General features: G+C 38.2%; 2 protein-coding genes across 2 annotated transcripts in view; one reads left to right on the plus strand and one right to left on the minus strand.

The window, feature by feature from the left end:
* Positions 1-330: 330 nt before the first annotated feature.
* Positions 331-12,971, plus strand: IDH3A (isocitrate dehydrogenase (NAD(+)) 3 catalytic subunit alpha). The gene is made up of 11 exons (XM_086471607.1): positions 331-357; positions 2,536-2,598; positions 4,441-4,524; positions 5,893-6,007; positions 6,559-6,746; positions 6,998-7,131; positions 7,808-7,910; positions 7,989-8,053; positions 10,217-10,301; positions 10,797-10,949; positions 12,888-12,971. Exons 1-11 carry the CDS (start codon positions 331-333, stop codon positions 12,969-12,971), a joined length of 1,101 nt encoding a protein of 366 aa, XP_086327733.1.
* A 2,036-nt stretch (positions 12,972-15,007) lies between these two features.
* The window catches only part of ACSBG1 (acyl-CoA synthetase bubblegum family member 1), a 44,320-nt gene continuing 39,658 nt past the window's right edge, over positions 15,008-19,669 (minus strand). The window contains exons 13-15 of the mRNA XM_086471325.1: positions 17,727-17,866; positions 16,529-16,775; positions 15,008-15,840 (exon numbers count right to left, since the gene is read on the minus strand). Of these exons, the coding sequence (XP_086327451.1) occupies positions 15,764-15,840; positions 16,529-16,775; positions 17,727-17,866 (464 nt within the window). The 3' untranslated portion in view covers positions 15,008-15,763. The remainder of the gene's footprint in view (positions 15,841-16,528; positions 16,776-17,726; positions 17,867-19,669) is intronic.

The following is a 19,669-nucleotide window of genomic DNA, read 5'->3' on the forward strand; positions in this document are numbered from 1 at the left end:
GGGCCAGCGGGGTGGGGAGAAGGGAGGGATGTTTCCCGCCACACAGGGCTGGGGGCATCCCCGCTACCGGGGGCAGGATGAGGAGGGAGGCTCGGACCGGCGCTGCCGCCGGGAGCTTGGCCGAGGGACGGCGGGGGCCGACGGACCGCTGCCGCCTCAGCGCTGCCGCCGCCCCAGCGCTACCGCAGCCGCTGCCGCAGCGGCAGTCTGCTGGGGGCGGTGCCTTATGGCCGCGGGGGCGGGGCGTGCTGCTCGCCGCGCGCCGGTTCCGGTCTCGAGGCGAGCGCGGGTGTTCTCGGGCCTCAGCGAGCCGCGGTGCCTGGGAGCATCATGGCTGCAGCCGCGTGGATGCCTACGGTAGGCGAGGGGGGACGAGCTCCTTCCCCGGGCCGCCTGGGGCGGGCGCCGCCCGGGGCGCGCATGTGACCTTGGCCGCGGCTCGACGGCGCCTGAGGCGGTGCTGCCGCGGGGGGCCGCGCGCCCGCAAGGTCGCGGCGCCGCCGGGCCCTGGCAGCGCGCCCGTGGGGCGGAGAGCCGCAGGAGCGGACCCCCGGGGCGGCGGCGGAAAGGGTCCGTGGCGGGCCAGTACTCGAGCGGCCGCTGCTGCCCGCGGGCGTCCGAGGGGAGGGCAGGGCAGGGCCGGGCCGGGCCGGGCAGGGGGAGCGCCGCGCCATCCCTCTCGGCGCGCCCTGGCGGGGAGGTCGCGGCGTAGAGGTCACCGCGCCGGCAGGGCGCCTCGGCGCAGTCAGGCCGCGGAGGGGACGAGCCCCCGGGCAGCAGCGGCGAGCGGGGTGCCGGGGACTCACGGGGCCTGCGGTACCTGTCATTCCGGAGTCTTCCGTCTTCCAGGGAAAAAACAGTTCCCGGGCGCTGTCAGGTTGCGTTCTGCCCCGCTACCGGCCGTTTGGGATTTACTGGCTCTGAACTGTTCCAAAACGCAGCCGTCACTCCTGGGGCTGTCACGGAGACGCTGCTGCTGCTTGCCTCGGGTCAATGACATTTCTTTGGCGCCTTTAAATAACAGCCTGTTGGAGGCTAAGTCATCGGGGAAGCCCTGCTTCACCTATCTGCTAAAACATGGAAGAACTGTCAAGAGTTAATTATGACTTTAAGGTCAGAACGGATCAATTTTGTTTAGCCCGATTCTCTGCTAGTGTTACAGATGCTGAACTTAAGTATAATGTGCCAGGCCCACCATTTCTGTCCCTTTCCAGAGCTACTCAGGAATGTGAATCCTGACTCTATGCGGGAACTGTACCATGAGGGCACTTACACTTCTGTAATCAACTTCACATTTTCGTTTAATTGCTCCAGCTGCTGCCTCAAATACAGGGCTTGCTAGGGTCGACATTGCTTGCCTGTTGGTCTTGTACATCTCATGTTGGGTTGCAAGTAAAAATAAATTCTAGCTTAAACTACTTCTCCCACAACATGTATGAGAATTGTATTGCTTCTAGTTGTTTCTATTGTTTCTAGTTCTATTGTATTAGACATCATTTGTCCCTTTTGCCATACATTTAAGCATACATGCCAGTGAAGAGATAACAAACGCAAATTGGACAGGAGAGGAATACAAATTGCCAAATACATTCCTATCTAGCCTCAAAGCTGCAGACAGACCACATATGTGAGAATGGTGGAATTGAAGTAGTGTGAGTCTGTTTACACTTAGAAGTCTTCTGACTCTTAAGTGTAATATAGGCATGAAAAATCGTGGAGAGGAGGGTCAGATTGGGAGGCTGTGATTTTTCTGCAGTTAAGTATCGATACTGGTACGATGGGGGATTTTGTCCATGGTGCTCAGCTAGGCAGGAGCTCAAGCTGAGATATCATCCCAGTTTTGAAGCTTAATGCCAGTTCAGAATATTCAGATGTTAGAAGGTGTAATTCTTTGGCTATGCTGTGTAGAGTTGTTGCTATGGTGAATTTTGTCTTTAATGTGCATTTCAATTACACTTTTTAAAAACTGTCAGGCACGCAGAAGGCAACGGTACAAAACCTACAGATGTAAAAGGTGGAAGAACAAAATTCGCCACGGTTTGAATGGAAGAAGTGACACTAATGCAAAATAGTTTTGGAAACATTACCTAAAATGTGTAAAGATACTGTCCACCCAACTGTTAGTGAAAGGTTGATTTTTCACTTTGCTTTCCACAAATCTTAATCTTTAGCATATCATCTGTTTAGCTAGAGTTACTGCAACCTTACTTCACGTGTGTAGTATGCAAGGGTCAGGTTATTGTGCAGTAACTTCCCCTCGCCCCCAGGCAAGACTGGAGAGTATGGCACACCACAAAGCGGCTGTCCTGGGTTTGCCTTGTGCTAAGAATACCCACGAGGTGTTAGTGCACAGAATGCTAGAAAGCAACCTGGCAAAGTGTGGTTACACTTGTTCCATTTGGATTTTTATCCTAGTTTGAGATAGGAAATTTAAAGCAGTATGATTTTAGAATGCAGATTTGCTGCAATATTATTAACTTTTAAAAATCCCATTTGTGTCCTCAAATAGCGTATTTTTGTTTTCTATTCTTACAGGTTTCTCGATTGCTAGGTGCTTTCAAAAACCAAAAACAGGTGACCAGAAGTTTTGGTAGTGCTGTGAGTATAATAGTACCATTTTTTTTCTTTTAAGAAGTTTCTCAAGAAAGGGGTTCAGAAACTTACTTTGATAAGATTGCTGTTGTTATTTTTACATTCTCAAAAAATAGACCTAAATAAGTGAACATATATGCTCTTAAACCATGCTTGATTTGTATTGGTTCATTACTGTCTTTGGCAATTGCATGTTAAAGCATAAGTGATAATACAGAAGGCTGTGGCAAAAGACAGAAGTGGCATGGAAGCTTTTCACAAAATAATGGACATAAGCCAGTCTTCTGAAACTCATCTGGAAATGGGCAAATACTGGGCAAAGTAGATTGTTGAGAAGCTTCTAATTTTCTTTATTTTGTCGATTTTCCTCCAAGCACTAGATTTAGTTGACTGCTGCTTTTAGAATACCTTGCATCTGAAGTTCTGCCTTTTCAAGGCCCTCTGTAAAGTATTTTAGACAGTGATTGTGTCTTTCCATGTAGCTGCTTTACCTTCTTTATGTGTATGTGTTTGAAGTGCCCACGGACCTTTTTTTTTTTTTTTTTCCCAGCGAAGGTGGCCTTGAAAACTGCTCAGGCAGAAGCAGGGCTTAGCACCGCTGCATGCGCCCTTAGGCAGGACTTAATTTTTAAAGAGGAACTGTGGCTTTTAATTATAAGTTTTATAGACCAGCAGGTAGAACAGCTAGAAAAGAAACTGAAGGGTGGCTTATACAGTATAAACAGATTTGGAAGGTGAGGCACTTCTGGTTCCGTTTATACCACATTGCTGTTTCAGGTGAAACGTTCACTGGCTCAGGTGGAGTCCTGGTGCGCTGTGAAGCAACAATGAAGGACAGCACAAAACTAATCTTGAGGCATTCCATCGGTTTCATGCTTGCTCAACAGCAGTGTTCTTTCTTTTATCAAAGCTCTGCTTCTTTTGTTGTACACAGTGAAATTCTTTGGCTCAAACTAGTTAAAATAATCAGTCAATATATACTGAAATTCTGAATATTTTGTGTGGAGAAGGATGGAAACATATCTTGTGAGTTTATTCTAACTGGGGTTTTGCAAATAATGCTGTATCTTAGCTGCCTTTTTTTGTTGGTAATAATGAGCCCCTAAAGAACTGTTGGAAATCTTTAAATAAAACAGAAAGAGCTGGGGCACGTACAATTAGAATAGTGATCACAATTTTTTTTTTTTTTTGATCAAAGCAGAGTACTTTCTTCCCGTTATTCAGTGAGCCTGGGCTGTGCAGTTTATTTCATCTGTTTGATGGTGATAAAAGAAACAAGACTGAGAACATTATGGGAGGAAATTAACCTGGTATTGTTAAAAACGGGTCTGAGATTTATAGGAAGTCACTTGAGAAGTTTAGATATGCATGAGATTTGTTTTTTTTTAAGGTGGATGTAGCTTTTCATAAATGTAATCTTTTCTAGCGTGTGTCAGTATTAGTGTGTTGATAATATTGGAGACAAATGGGTAACAGAGCCAAAACTAGGTAATATTATCTCCTCCAAATTTCAAGAAGAAAGTATCCTGAGATCATTCATTTCAAGGAGTACTGAGCAGGAACCTGCCTTTCAAGTTAAACCTCTGTATTTTGAAGTAGATATAATAGGCACAGAATAGATAGTAGGCAGATTTTTAAACACTTTTCTCAAAACGTTTGCACACTCCTTTGAAAGCAAGCTAGTCATTCTCACTTCTGTCCAGTGCTGCTGTTTTTCACAGTGAATATTTGGTAACGAACACTTTCTTTTCTTTTCTAGTAGGTACTTGGTTCCTACAACACATGAAAATGTTTTCTACGTAGAAAACAAGGATTCATTTGTTGTACTACTGATATTTCTTTACCTAGGTACAAACAGTAACTTTAATCCCAGGAGATGGCATAGGACCTGAGATTTCTGCTGCTGTCATGAAGATCTTTGATGCTGCCAAAGTAAGTCGTCTTTGTCTTGCTGTAAGCGTTTTAACTACAACCACTATTAACTAGGTGTATGAAAAATGTTTTAACTTCCAAAAGATCAGGTCATGTTTAAGCTATTAAAAGTTCTCCACAATAGAAAGAGTCTAAAGCTGCAGGTAATAAAAGATAGGATTGTGATATCAAGGCAGGGCTTGAAACTGTTAGCTGGCAGAAAAGTAGATAGTTGAGAGCAAATGCTGTGTTTAATTTTTGGAAATACAAACTCCATATATCATGTGAAATCATCTTGTTGGGGTAGCAATCCTGAGCAACTGGTAGAGGATGTTCTTTCATTCATTGTGACTTCCAGTGCAGATGAACATGTGTGTGAAAGGACTGGCTTGTTCTTAGAAATCAAACTGCTGCACTGCCAAACACATTCACTTAAGTGATATGAAAACTAAGTACACCCAAGAACTGGTTTTCTGTCTATCTGAGGAACTTCACCAGAATTTGTTGAGCTTCCTTGAAAGGAAATACAGCTCTTAAAGAAAGATGCCTGTTAAATTGTACCACCTTAGTAACAGCACCAAGGCATATATTTGGTTTCTATTACAACTATCTGACTTAGATTTGGAAAAAGTGAAGTTCTCTTTAATTATGTATGAAAACCTTGTAATAGTTTTGGTTGTTTCTGAGGAGTCAAGCAGGGGGTGTTGAGGAATAAAACCTAAGTTTGTGTGTGAGTGCATGTTTGCAATACTTAACCAGATTTGTTTGTTTTAAAGGGGATTCTCTAGTATGTTTGATGCTTAGATTGATTCTGTTTCCTTATGAAAGCCCTTGTATCTTTTCCTTTGTCGTCCTTCCTGATGAAATGAATGGGTGGCAGCCTGTCTTCACTTAGAAGATTCCTGTGGTGAATCCAAATTCAGAAAGCATTGTGGAACACTTGCAGATTTTCAGTTAGATAACATACATATATCTATATTATATACTGTCTTCCAGGCAGTATGGATGATGAGTTCTCAATGAATTCTGGTTTTCAATGTCTTACCTCTTGTATACAAGGAACTCAACAGCTCTAAGAGCTTGACAGCAAGAGCATGTATATTGCAATTCTAATGATTTCCGTGTATATGACACCTAGGGGGGCAGTGTGGTACTCAGGTTTATGATGATATGTTGCTCATACTATTTCATTTTCACTCACTTAATTACATTTTTTAAAAGCGGTTTCTTTTTGAGTTCAAACATCCGATGCTTACTTTTGCTTACCAGAAAAAAATTTGGTTTGGGAAGGCCTGGACAAAATTCCTTATGCACCTTTTTGTGAAAGGGAAGTTACAACTTGAAGCAGAAGTCATGCTGTTTAAGTTAACATAGAGTAAATGTGTTTAGGCTCCTATTCAGTGGGAAGAGAGGAATGTTACAGCCATCCAAGGACCAGGAGGGAAGTGGATGATACCTCCAGATGCCAAGGAATCCATGGATAAAAACAAAATGGGATTAAAAGGTACTTCAGGGGTTAATACGAAGATACTAAATACTGCTGTTTTTATCATGAGTCTGATTTAAAGCCAAAGTCCTTCATCTGTGGCACAATAAAATGGCTAATTATAGGGGACAGACTGACATGTAGTCTCTGTAATCTTAAAACAGCCCTTCATTTCAAAGCTATAACTTTCATAGATCTGGGAAATATGTTACTACATAGCAACCTTTGGACTCTATGCAGAATATGTTTCTAATGCAGTTGATGTACAATAGTATGCAAAACCTATATTCCTAATGAACAGTATCTTTTTATGTTGTTTTCAGTGAAAACGTGTTGTAGAAACTCCTATTCCAGGAAAGGGTCAAAATTTGGCCTTTAAACAGCTGATTAACATGACTGTGTAGTACTCGATGGCACAGAGGATTTCTGTGGCGTTTCAGCATAAGGGTTAAATAGGAATTTGGAGGTCCTCTGTAAGAGTACTACTTTACCTACAGTTTCAACTCTAAAATTCATGGAGGGCTTTATCTTCTCATTCATTCTTGGGGTTGTTTTTTTTTTTTCTTCAGGGCCTTTAAAGACCCCAATTGCTGCAGGGCACCCATCAATGAATCTGCTTCTGCGCAAAACCTTTGACCTTTACGCAAACGTACGTCCCTGTGTCTCAATTGAAGGGTACAAAACCCCATACACGGATGTGAACATTGTCACAATTCGAGAGAACACAGAAGGCGAATACAGTGGAATTGAGCACGTGGTATGTTGCTGGAAGTGGTGTGTTTGTGGTGGGTTTTCTGTGAAGGATAACTTTCCCCGTCTCAGGGGCCTAGTACCAAGAGGTTGGGTGGTGTTTTTCAAGTTTGCTACCCATAAAAAAGTCACTTTCCTGTGAAATGCCATGTTGGGACTGCCTCACTGAGAATTCTACTACTTTGTTACACACATTTATACTAGTGACTTGACAAATGAGCTCACATTTTTACTACCAGTGGAACTACTCTCTTTCAGATTGTTGAAGGTGTTGTGCAAAGTATCAAGCTGATCACAGAAGCAGCTAGCAAGCGTATTGCAGAATTTGCTTTTGAGTATGCCAGAAATAACCAGAGAAGCCATGTTACTGCTGTGCACAAGGCAAATATTATGTATGTTGACACTTCTTTTTGAGAAGAACAAAATAGTAATATCCATTTAATTATAAATAGCTTTAAATCTTCCTCAAATGTGTAACTTCTGTTGATGCTACTGGGAGTAAGTAAAATGGGAAATAAGTAATTGCCTCCTAAGTAAAATGGGCAATACTGACCCAGTATTGATAGGGCTGTAATAATTATATACTAATGTTTTTATTACTAAGTTTGTAGTAATCCTCTGACTTTCCTTGCAAAGCTCTTATTTTAAAAATAGTCTTAAACTAGGAAATTGAATTTAAAAACTGAGGATGAAAATGGCTAGTGTCTTTCACAGTTTCCAAGCCACTTTGTACTGATCTGAGTCATAACACATGTAATATTATGTGACACCACCTTTACAAACTCAGTAAGCCTTTAGTAAATGAATATGAGTCATTCTGAGAATTAATGTATGCCTGTTAAAATACTGATGGAAAAATATATTAGAAGGAAATTTAAAAGGCAAAACTTCTCTGACTGTAATATATTTAAAGTATAATTTATATTTAACATAAGGGATAATTTGTCACAAATTAAGTTTCTGCACTCTTAAGATTTTTATTTAATCCTCTGTTGCATGCATTTTTCTTTATCTTCAGTATTGCTTACTAACAATAACTGCAACGTTCTCTTGCTTACTTAATTGCAGGAGAATGTCTGATGGGCTTTTCTTGAGAAAATGCAGGGAAGCAGCAGAAAACTGTAAAGATATTAAATTTAATGAAATGTATCTGGATACTGTGTGCCTGAATGTGAGTATTTGTCTGGTTTAATTGTGGTTATTTTTTAGTTTAAATTCTTAACCTTAATGAAAATATACTTCTTTATAGATGGTTCAAGATCCATCACAATTTGATGTGCTTGTTATGCCAAACTTGTACGGTGACATCCTCAGGTATGGAGATTTTAATTTAAACTAACTCAACACGTAAAATACTGTTACTTTCCAGACAGTTACTTAGGTTATATGCTACCCAGATGGGTGATGATTTCATGCATCCAGAGTTTAAAACTTTATAAATCAGACTTTAAATGGGAAGAAAGGATGGTATTATTACACTTCAATTATTAATATATTGGTTGGAGGAGCTATATGATGAGAATGTACATCTTATTTTGAAAAGAAGTTTCTGCTTATGGAGGCTATCAATATTGTTCAGATGGGGCAGAAGAGAAATTTCTCCAAATGTGTGAAGAATTTAATGGCTTAAACTGTAATAAAAAAACGCTTACTTAGATTGGGGAAAACGTTCTAATCTTAAGCACTAAAATCGACTGGGTAAGAAGACTGTGGGACCATGATGTTTACAGCAAGCTAGCCATACATTTAAATGATTCTGCATAGTCACTGAAGAACGAAAGGTGTGGCCTCTTAATATCCTGCCAGCTCTTGTTTTATGTATTGTATTTTTTCCTTATCTTCAAATTAAATTTCATATTTGAACAACATTAATACTAGAGGTACTCAATGTCTTGAAGGCAAAATCCATCAGCATACATTTTCTGTTCTGTAAAATGTTTAGGTAGAGTGTAAATTCACTTAATTTTACATGTATTTAACATGTAATTATACGTAAATTTACCGTATTTAATTATCTTAATCTGAACTTCTAAGTATATAACATAATATTGCTTCTTCTTGCACCTCTAAGGAGAGATTGAGAAAATAGCCTGAATCAGAATTTGTTTAAAAGTTCGACAATTATTTCAATCTTAGAATCCATCTCCTGTTTTTGTACAGATAATAAATGTAAAGGTAACTTACATACAAGAAGAAATGTTGAACTTCTCTTAAAATTGGTAAGGCTGTCTGTCACCTCTAAGAAAAATCAGACTCCAACTAATGCTTCTTGCTTTAAGAAATGGTAGAGGAGTCCATAGGGCCCTCACAGAAGCTGTTATGTTGTTAACTAAAAGAGATCAAATCAGATGAGTCCCATCATCAGTACTATTGCTCACTTTACCTCGTTCAGTATCACCAATTTTAAAAGTTCTCATAGAAATTTTGTAAAGAATGTCATAGTTCTAAAAATTTTGAATAAATTTGAGTCTGTTCTTGAAGGGCACTTTGTCACTGGGCAAAGTCTCACCCATAGTGCTTTTTTAAAGCATGAACATAATGCAAACAGGTTTCTTGGACTGAATAGGAACAGAAGGAAATCTCTTTATCTTGAAGCATTAAATACCTACAGTGACAAATGTAGACTGTATCCATTTTTTTGCCCAGACTCTATATAGCTAATTGGTTTATTTTAGCTTACACTTAAAATACTGTTCTGCAAGGTCATCCAAACTTTCCTGCTTGTTAGTCCTTGATTAGCTAAGTTGTAGGCAATAAAACAGTATACTAAAATATCAGAGTTTTAAGAGCCTTGTTGATCAGTATGTTCAACTTTGAGGGTACAATATGATAGTTGTAGGCACAGTTGGTTTGTCCTTCCCAGTGTTAATTTTGGAGAAAACCAAATGCAAATTGCTTATGTTTGATGATCTACTAATGTCAGACTTGTGACTTACAGGCTGTTCAGCAGAGAGGGGGGAGAGCTAGTCTGGTGTCACTTGGAACATGTTCCTTAAGCTACATGCAATAAACTTTAACATTACTAGTAATTCATCTACCTGAGCAAAACTCTTCCACATTTTTAGGAAGACTTTACATATGAAAAGTAGTTCCATGGCCTCTTCAGAGGAAATAAGACTTCTTGATAGTTACAGGGGAACCGTACAATTGTTGACAGTTTTTGAGACTTCTACACATATTCTGTGCTTTGAGTACTTTTTGTTGTGCCTGTGTCTTAAGCAGCTTTATTCTATTATTTGGAATTTCCTTTAATTTTCCTTTATTAAATTGTCTCCTGCTAGTACTTCTACAAGTTTTCACATGTTCCAATGGAGTACCAATGGCTAACAGCATCTGTTCTTCCACAATATTATTCTCAGACTGTGTGGGCATATAAAATAAGTTATTGTTGGAACAAAATGAGAAACAAAAATATTTTTTTAATACCTTGCAGAGAGGCAACTGCATATGGAAAAAACTTGTGGTTTTTTTTTCCAGTGACTTGTGTGCTGGACTGATTGGGGGTCTTGGAGTAACACCAAGTGGAAATATTGGTGCTAATGGAGTTGCGATTTTTGAATCGGTAAGTCGATTATGCAAGGTTTAGTACTAATAACTACTTTGTCTCAACTTGAGAATCTAAAACTTCTGTGACATAGGATGTCTCTGTCATTTAATTAAGTGCTCCGCAAAACTATTTTTTACTGTGAAGACACTGAAGCTTCACCCAGAGAGAGTAGTTAAAGTATGTATTTTACACAAAGGTCTTTGCAAGTCCTTTTACTGACGCTTTGTTTTCCCTCTTTTTCATAAGATGAATACCCTCTGTGAAACAGAACTTGAGGGGCACAATTGGGAGATAGTAGGTGACCTAGTTCCCCCTTTCTGATGCCTTTGAACTGAATTGTTCTGTTTTTTCCTATCTCCTTTCCACTAACTATCACAGTGAAGTAAGTCCTGTTTTAACATGCTTGTGCATGAGGACTATGTTTCAGGCTGCTGGCATACACTTGAATTGCCTCGGACATTTTAATCAGCCTATTGACATCCTAACAGATAGGTTCACTTTTATTTCTAGGTTCATGGAACGGCACCAGACATTGCAGGAAAAGACTTGGCAAATCCAACTGCCCTTCTTCTGAGTGCTGTAATGATGCTGCGTCACATGGGACTACACAAACACGCCACAAAAATTGAGACAGCTTGCTTTGATACAATTAAAGATGGAAAGGTAATATGAGGGTGTGCAAATAAATGCAGTGAATTAAAATAGTATTCTATCACAGCAAAAATTAACTTACTTAGAACGTTAACACCAGAACAGTGGATGACCTGCTGTGCTGACCTGATGCACGAGCAGTGTCACTATCCTTCTCTGATGGTAATTATATTATCTTTGGTGGTATTAAATCTGCCCAGCTCAGTAATAAGGACAGGCTGTAGCATTCCCTGTGTCTCAGTAATGCTCATCTTGCACTTCCACAGCTTTGTTAACTCTAAAAGCTAGAACTGGATGTCTGTTTTTCATGAAGGGGTTTAGAGGTTTAAGTAACCAGTGGTATTTCACTTGTGAAGTTTATAATGCATGCAAAGCATATATATTTAAATCTGGATCCTGAAGTGAAGGACACTCATTTGCCTTTCACAGGTTTAATCATCCCCTTCATTTATAGCATTTCAGTCTTGACTGTAATACTTCTGCTTCTGCTTTTTCAGGTCAATTATTTTCTTTTTTCCTCCTAACCACTTTCACTCCTTTTTGGACTACAAAAGAACAGTTTTTATCCAGTATTTACTTTTTCCCTTATGATTTTATGTGATTTCCCTTTGGCAGTAGGTGTCTCCAGATTTGAGACTCAAAAGGGATATTCGGGGGGGGGCTTATGCTCTGAAATCTGACGTGAATTTGTGCTCTTAACATTATTGGTTTCACTCACCTACTTTGACATCCATCTTTTCAAAACATAGCTGGAAAGATCCTGAAGATGGCAGTTACAGAGGATTAGTAGTTAGCCATGCTGGTTCAGTTATCTTGAGCAGGAACATAAGAAGCTGCTTTGTAATTAAAAGTAACAAGCATGCTTAAACAAAAAGCTGTCATCATTTCATAAGTGGTCTGTTTGCAGCTATCTTACTGTGTAGGAGCCAGTTAAAAAAAAAAAATCTAAACTTACAAGTGAATACAGAGGAGCTCCTGTAAAGTTCCCATTTACTGCTCTGGAAATGCAATGCTCCATCTGCAGGTCAGTAATTCTATGGAAGATGACATAGTGCAAGTTTTGTGACGTGGCTACTTGTTTACTAGTTACTGACAATGTTATGATTATATGCTCACAATGGAGAGAATCTTTTTAAATTGAAAAAAAAAAAAGGCATAATGCAGTTAAAATGACAAGATCCTAAAATAGTAACCTTGATTGCCTATCATGCTTGCTATTTCTCCCTTTCTTACCTTCCCCTCAGCCATTTAATTAAGATCTCTGTGTGTCATGTAAAAACTAATGATTTTAATCTAGCTAGGCTGGATAAGCAACGTTGTCTACTTTTTTTTTTTTTTGGTTTTACTATCTTCATGCTGCCAGACGGGAGTTGTACATGATGAAAAAGTTTCTTTTAACTTTAATTTTTCTATCTCTTCACTAAACTAAGCAAACTTAAAGAACTCTTAACAAGCAGCATTAAGAGCTATGTGTGCTTTTTCTGTGTAGGTTTCCTTTAAAAAAAAAAAAAAAAAAAGGAAAACCCCAAAACCTTACTAAATTGCTCTCAATTAGGTGCCTTTGCACTGAGCCTTCATATATGCATTTTACTTCCAAAGGACAAACTTCTTATTGAAAACTTAAATAATTAATTATAGTATTATGTGGCAAAGGGATTTAGGGGAGCTTTGGCCAAATGCACTTTCTTTCTGTACTTAAGATAAAATAATGTTGAAATCTGGTCACATAATACTTGTCGTTCATACTCAAGGTTTCTCTGCGTGCTTCAGTCTGCATAGTCCTTGTTGATGAAGGCTATATGGGACGTGGGAAAACTCAAACTTGATGTATTCCTTCTCACCCCTATTTAGTACCCGCACACAAGATACAACAACAACATATAGGACTTCTCAGAGACAACACTAGCCCCGTAAAACATTTAAGTAATACTCTTTTTTTCTTTCTTTCAGGTCTTGACAAAAGACTTGGGAGGTAGCGCCAAGTGTTCGGAATTCACAGAGGAGATCTGCCGCAGAGTACAGGACACAGACTAAACTTTTCTCGTGCTCCTTGTACTAACTCTGAAAGGACCCATCACACAAAGTACGTTGTATGTAACCTGATATCCATATGCATATAGTTTGCTTGTTTCTCAAGAGAGCAAGCTTTTTAGTTAGGGCCTCTCCATTAATAAATATAGTCCAAATGGCTACAAATTATGCTTGTGCCTGCTTTCAGTGGACTTTTCTAAGTGCTTTGTCTTATTTATTTATTTTTCTACCTGGTGAACATTTTTATGTAAGTGAATTCTTTTATTGCCACTGGAACTGTCTACAATTTTCCATTTCAACTAGAGGTTTTTACTTTCCACAAAGAAAAATTATGCAAATAAACCAGTAGCAGAATTGGTGAAATATAAAAGCACCTTAATGGTTAAAACCTACTTTACTGATCTTGCTGAAATTTAAAAGACAGGTTTTCAGCCTAACAATAGCACAAGATGACCTTCATAAACAGAGACGGGTATAAAATAACTTAAAATAGCAATTTCCTGTTAAAAGCAATGAAAAAACCACTTTAGATACTCTGGTGATTCATGAAATATAGCCTTGTCCTCCAAGGGCGTGAATAAAGTAATACAAAATTCTAGAGAGTCAGTCTATTTATGTATTTTGAAAAAGCCCACAACCATTAACCAGCAAGGGGTGAGAATGTTGAAATGAAATTATTTTTCAAATCTATATACCAAAATAATTCTTACAAGTTTTGCGCTCTGAAACACACTTTACAACAGAGTTCTAATGAGAGTAAATTACACAAAATTACTTCTGCCATATATTGTGAGGGGAAAGTATTAACTTTGCAAATTTATACTAAATATTTCATGACTTCTGCTAGGATGCTTTTTGTGTTGTACTTTTATGCATAGTTCAGTGTGTCTTACTATACTGACTAGTAATTTTATTCTAGAAGCTCTGAATGTAAGGGACTAGTCCTAAATGGATTAAGACAGCTCAGAGGTTTAGTTCTGGTGCCTATGTTCCAGAAATACATTTCATCCCTATTCAAGGGGATCTGAGGCTATTTTGTCCCTGCTTACTAAGCTTCATGGGTGCAAAAGCAACTCTTTTCCCTCCCTTCATCACATACAGATTGTTGTACGAGTCATTCTGATCTGTATGTCTTAAGGTATGCTTCCATTAGTATACCGTACAAGAAAACTGAGTATTTTAAAACTGATGACTATAGCACAGGATTATCCCTACTGCCAGAACCAGGCTTCGTAAAGATTAATTCTATTAATAGATATTATTCCACTTAGTCACTTTCTATTAAGACTGTTTAGGCTGGTTGTTTCAGAAGTAAAATCAATTTTGAGTAACAATTTCTGGTGTCACTCTATGAAGTAAGCATCCCAGCTTTTTTAATACAGTCTAACATCATATTGGAGGAGGGATTTGTTGGAATAAATATGGATGCATTTATCCTCGTGCACTTGGCTTTTGGTGAATAGGGCAACATTTCTGTGTTTTACAAGCTGCTGCTTCCTTGTTTCCTTTAGATTACTATTGTTAAAGAACTTCTGAATTACCATTGCGCACAAAATGGGGAAAAATAAACTTTTCAAAGTCCTATTGCTTGTTTTGTTTTTATAATCCTACGCTGCTATGGTGTCTTGTATGTTGAGCTGATTATTGGTACTTGCAACAAATCTTAAGTCTGTAAGAGCTGTAAGACTGGTAATGGAACTTTCATGGAAAGAATAGCCTATTCCGCATTATTTTTTTGACCAAGAACAGTGGCTGTAGCCTACCTGCTTGTGTTAGCTATCATAACTCTCTGCCAAAGATCACTTACTAACAGCAAACCCTTTAGACAACTTTCTGTCAAGTATGTCCTACACACAATAGGATTTATTTTTTGTATGAGGAGGAAGAAACGCAGTTGACATTTGTCAGAATTAATACAATGTGAATATTGAAACATGCAGATGCACACTGACAAACATCGCTTTAAACTTTTACTTAAATATTTATTTTTATTATTTATAATTATAAAGTATTATTAAATTACTGTAAACAATTTAAAAGAAGTTTCTGTTCTAAATAGCACTTTAATAGGAGAGCTCCTGTATTTGCTGTTGCTACTTTATGTCTTTCAGTCTCAGGGAGCTATTCCCCCAGCTTTTTTGATTATTTGGTTTTAAGAGAAATAGTAACGCTTATTTCAACATGGATTTAAGAAATTATGAGCTGCTGTTTTCACAAAAGAAATTCAAAAAAGTCTGAATTCTACTGTAGAAATGGAAGATAAGTGTCTATAGGTTCTGAAATATTGTGTTAGTGAACAAAAAGAAACTTCTCTGGGAGGAAAAAACCAGCCCTTTTGATTTTATTTTTTTTTAAATAATTATCACTGGAGTAGTGTCACAGTTTCATTAAACAGTAGTGCTAACTACTGATCTACCAAAATACGTAAGGAGCTACAGGCAATGTCCTATAGAGTGAAAAAATAAAAGGAAGATGACTGTATAAAAAAGTGTTTGTGTTTCAGTCTAGAGGAATTAATTAGTTTTACCTGCTTTATACAACACAAGAGGATGTTTTTAATCATTTAGGTCATTGCGTAAAAACAGTATTGGAAAATGGACATACTGTGTAGATGCTTTGTAAAAAGAGGACAGATGATCAGGTGAGTATTTGGAACAACTAACTTGACACAGCAGTTTTCTAGGAGATCAGTTCTATAGACTACAAAACCAAAACAAGTATAAATCTTCATTAATGCTTTTGATTAGGAACATCTTTAGCTTACAGATGGTTCTAATGCTTGGATGAAAGACTTCTTATTCTTCATAGAAGGAGTCTACTTCATTTCTGTATTTCTCAAGCACAGTGAGCCGTTTTAACTTCATTGTCGGACCTTAAAAGAGGGAGTTAGTCACAATAGCAGAAATAGGAACAAAAATTCCTACTCAATTTGAGCTTTGGTTCCTAAGATTTTTTATTTGAAGAGCCTGTTTAGAAGAACAACTCCCACTCTGTAAGTGTAGATACCTGCTAGAAGTGAGAAGCAAGCACGGTATGTAAGGTGCTTCCCCATAAGCATGAGGCCTACAAAGGGAGTTGCAGATAGAAGGGTGATGACTGACTACTACTACTTTTTTCATTAAAAAATAATTAAAAGGATGATGTTTTTGAAAGCTTTTACACAATTCTCAGTTTATTCAAAGAGCCTATTGATGTGCGTGGGGCTGCACTGTCAGGCTTTCAATGTCTCGCTTCTCTTTTTTAACAAGAAATTTTCAGTATTATTACTGGAAGTTATTAATACTGTAATACACAAGAAATTAACTAGAATTGATTGTGTAACTGCCTAAAGCAATCTGAAATTTAACTATAGAGCTGTACTTGTAAATAGCACAGATTGATGCATAGGTACAGGGCAAAAAATCCAATTTTTGTATTCTTTTAAGACACACAGCATAAAGTTTTTTTTCTTTCCCTCTAGTGGCTGTACCCAGAATCCGGCATACAAAACTATTTGAATACTCTTAGATCAGCAGCCTCTTTACTGTGTGTATACCTCAATATAAATCCATAAATCTTACCTAGTTCTCCCCCAGAAATGGAAAAATCTCTTGGCAGGACTATCCATTTTTGAATACAATGAACCCTATTAGTAGCATTCATGTTGACTTTGTTGATTCCCTCCTGAATGGCCTGGTAGATCGCCTGGTCTCTTGTAGCTACAATCTCGGATACTTTAGTGGCTTTACTACCAGTCTTCTGGCAGAAGTCTCTAGCTTGCTCAGTGAGAATGTCAGTGGGATCAGATGTATCTGGGTCCAGCACACTCTAAAATGCCAAATGAAGTGAATCATCAAATGCTCACTCTTACAAGGCATTAAAGGTTTCTCTGATCAGGTCCTCCCTGACTAGTAAGAATCAAGAAGGTTCAGCATCAACAGCCAAACATTCTGTAATCCTTAAAAAGCAGGTGACAGTGCTTTTCTTTCCACTTGGCTACCAAATGAAAATATTTTTGACTTATATGTAGATGATGTGAACAGACCTAAAACATCTATAGACCTTGAATTCCTACTGTATTTTCCAAATGACTCCATTGTTACAGGGGAACATTTAGCTCATTAAATTGAATTACTGTGGTCTAATGTAAACAGCATGAGATCGAAGCATTCTTTGAAGTTAGACTTCTTAAATTAGTATTTCTATTGTACCTGTAGATAGGGAGTACCAGTTGTAGAAGTGAACAACTTGAGAAAAACTAAAGGGTCGTTCACTATGTAGGTACACAGAACATAAAGTGCTAATTTTTAGAAAAGCAAAGCTATTAATTATTTTGTTCTACAGTCATCCTTCTTGTGTTACATGAAAAGAACAAACTGTAAAGAAATTTTTCTGTTGGAAAGTTTCTATTAGAAACTGGTTTTGCCTGTAACAGAAACATTTATTGGCTTTGCTTGTCTGTAAGAATAAAAGCTATTATTGTGCTCCACTACAGAGACTTCTTGCTCTTTCAGGATTTCTTAATTAAAAATTTGAATTTAAATAAAATAAAGGTCTTATTATATGTATAGAAGAAATAGCAGTAAACATGTAGATGTTTAGCAGATCATCTAACCATAACAAGTTTAGACCATCAGGATTTGGTCTATCATTGCTACAAACTTTTTTTCCCACTAACATCCTCCTATCTAATTTTGGGTCTTTTTACAAACAGTTAAAAATTCTTTTGTTAGGTGCAGGTGTGTAATTTCACTGAAACTGATATTAAAACTGGTTTACCTTTAGGGTCAGCAACATTGACAAAAACTTCTTTTTATCTCCAATCACCATAGCATTACTAACAATTGGGAGTTCTTTTTTAACAGCATCTTCAATTGGAATTGGAGGCACATTTTCACCTCCAGCTGTAATAATCAAATCTAGGCAAAAAAGAAAGGCAATTAGTTGAATTCAAATAAATTTCAAAGATCAGGTTAATGTCTGGATCTAGCCACTTTTCTTATTCTGACATAAAGAATAAAAGAGTTTTTTCAAAGATAATGTTTTCAAAGATGACAAGCCTATTCATTATTTATCTTCAAAATAAAAATGCCAGTATCTTTCAAATGTGCGCTCAAGTTCTCAGTTCTGCCCCAGTATAACATACTTGCTCCAGATAATTTTTACATAATCCAGTAACAGGTTAGTTATTCTCAAGGCACCATTGTATAATCTGGAGTTTTTCTGTGAGCAATCATCGCTTCCAAATTAGCATAGCATTCACGCTCTATTTTACTGTTGCTGTCTCACCAAAAAAGCAAGTTCATTGCTAACACCATGATTAGAACTAATTCTTAAAGCCACCAAGAGGGGTCAGACAAAAATAAGTTACTACTGCAGGAAGGCTCCATACAAGTCACATGGCAAGAAGGGAGAGAGGAGTGTGAGGGAGAAGTCAAGAGAGGAAGTTTGCAGTGGAAGCAGTGATTCCTGCCTGACTTTTGACATGAGGGGAATGTAACGACAGACTGAATCTTGGTATTTTTAAAGCCTGTAAATAACGGTAGTGATGCCTTATTCTATTGATAAAGAAATGTGCATTTTTATTTGAATGCATTCATTCTGAAGTATAACGCATATATTTGTTGGAAATACTACTAATTTGAGTATTATCTAAGTAAATTCCAACTCCTTGCTTTCATTACACTCGTGACTTCTCACTGTCCTCAAATAATAGTCTTGGCAGCATTTCAAAACATGTTTCAATAAAGAATGCAGGCAAATGGTATATCGGTCCTTTGTGTAATAATGCACCTGACCGTATGTATTAAGAATCAGGTTGGTACCTGATTCCCTGTCAGTGATAAACGTGAAGAATTTAAGATGCAATCAAGGGGATACGGCACCCTTTCAACATTCACAGGTTTGGGCCCTACCATCTCTACTGCTCCATGACAACTACGATGAGAAATAACTTCCAGTCTATAGTCAACCTTCTGGTATGAAATAGGCATTGATCTCATAACTACAAAAGTTACTTCTCTCCCTAGTCACACACTGCACACATTTGAGGAAGGACATGTTGTGTTTATAGAATGAGAGACTTTTGTCAAACCACAGATACATACTGAAGTCAGCTGTGTATTCAAACTTGTCTAGGTCTATTTTCTTCCTTTTATTCCATGCTCCTGCCTTAGTCCTGTCTTTGTCTTAGATCCGCTACCAGTCTCTCTGGCACTTATTTTTTCATTGTCTGAGATGTCAGCTTTTTCCCAGCTGATCCAGACAACTGTAATAATGGTACCAACTTTTTCCACATCTCTACAAATACTCCCCCTGGACTGCTCTAGCTAGATCTTTGTGCTTTGCAGCTAATGAGTCCTAAAACTTGTAAGACCCAGTGAACCAAAGGAAGAAGTCCTGTGTCAGTCACTAGAAGAAAAGCTTCTTTACTACCTCCTATTAGATTTTACCTTACTTGGACTTGGATTTAAAACTTTAATGAAACTGGACAGTTATTTTATCCCAGATGGCCTACCTATCCTGTAATTTAGAGTAATTGTTATTAGTTCAGCAATCAAGGAAGATGAAAGTGAAACACAAATGTTATTGCAGAATGAGACTAGGAGTTGATAACTGCTATGCTAAAGGAAAATGAATCAGACGAGAAAGCAAGTTAAAAATCAAGATACCTGCATTTGGTGCAGGCTATTAATAGTATCTACTTAAGTCCCGATTCCTAA

Source organism: Leptosomus discolor, chromosome 11 (assembly GCF_034619465.1).
Source record: "Leptosomus discolor isolate bLepDis1 chromosome 11, bLepDis1.hap2, whole genome shotgun sequence".
Classification (NCBI taxonomy): domain Eukaryota; kingdom Metazoa; phylum Chordata; class Aves; order Leptosomiformes; family Leptosomidae; genus Leptosomus; species Leptosomus discolor.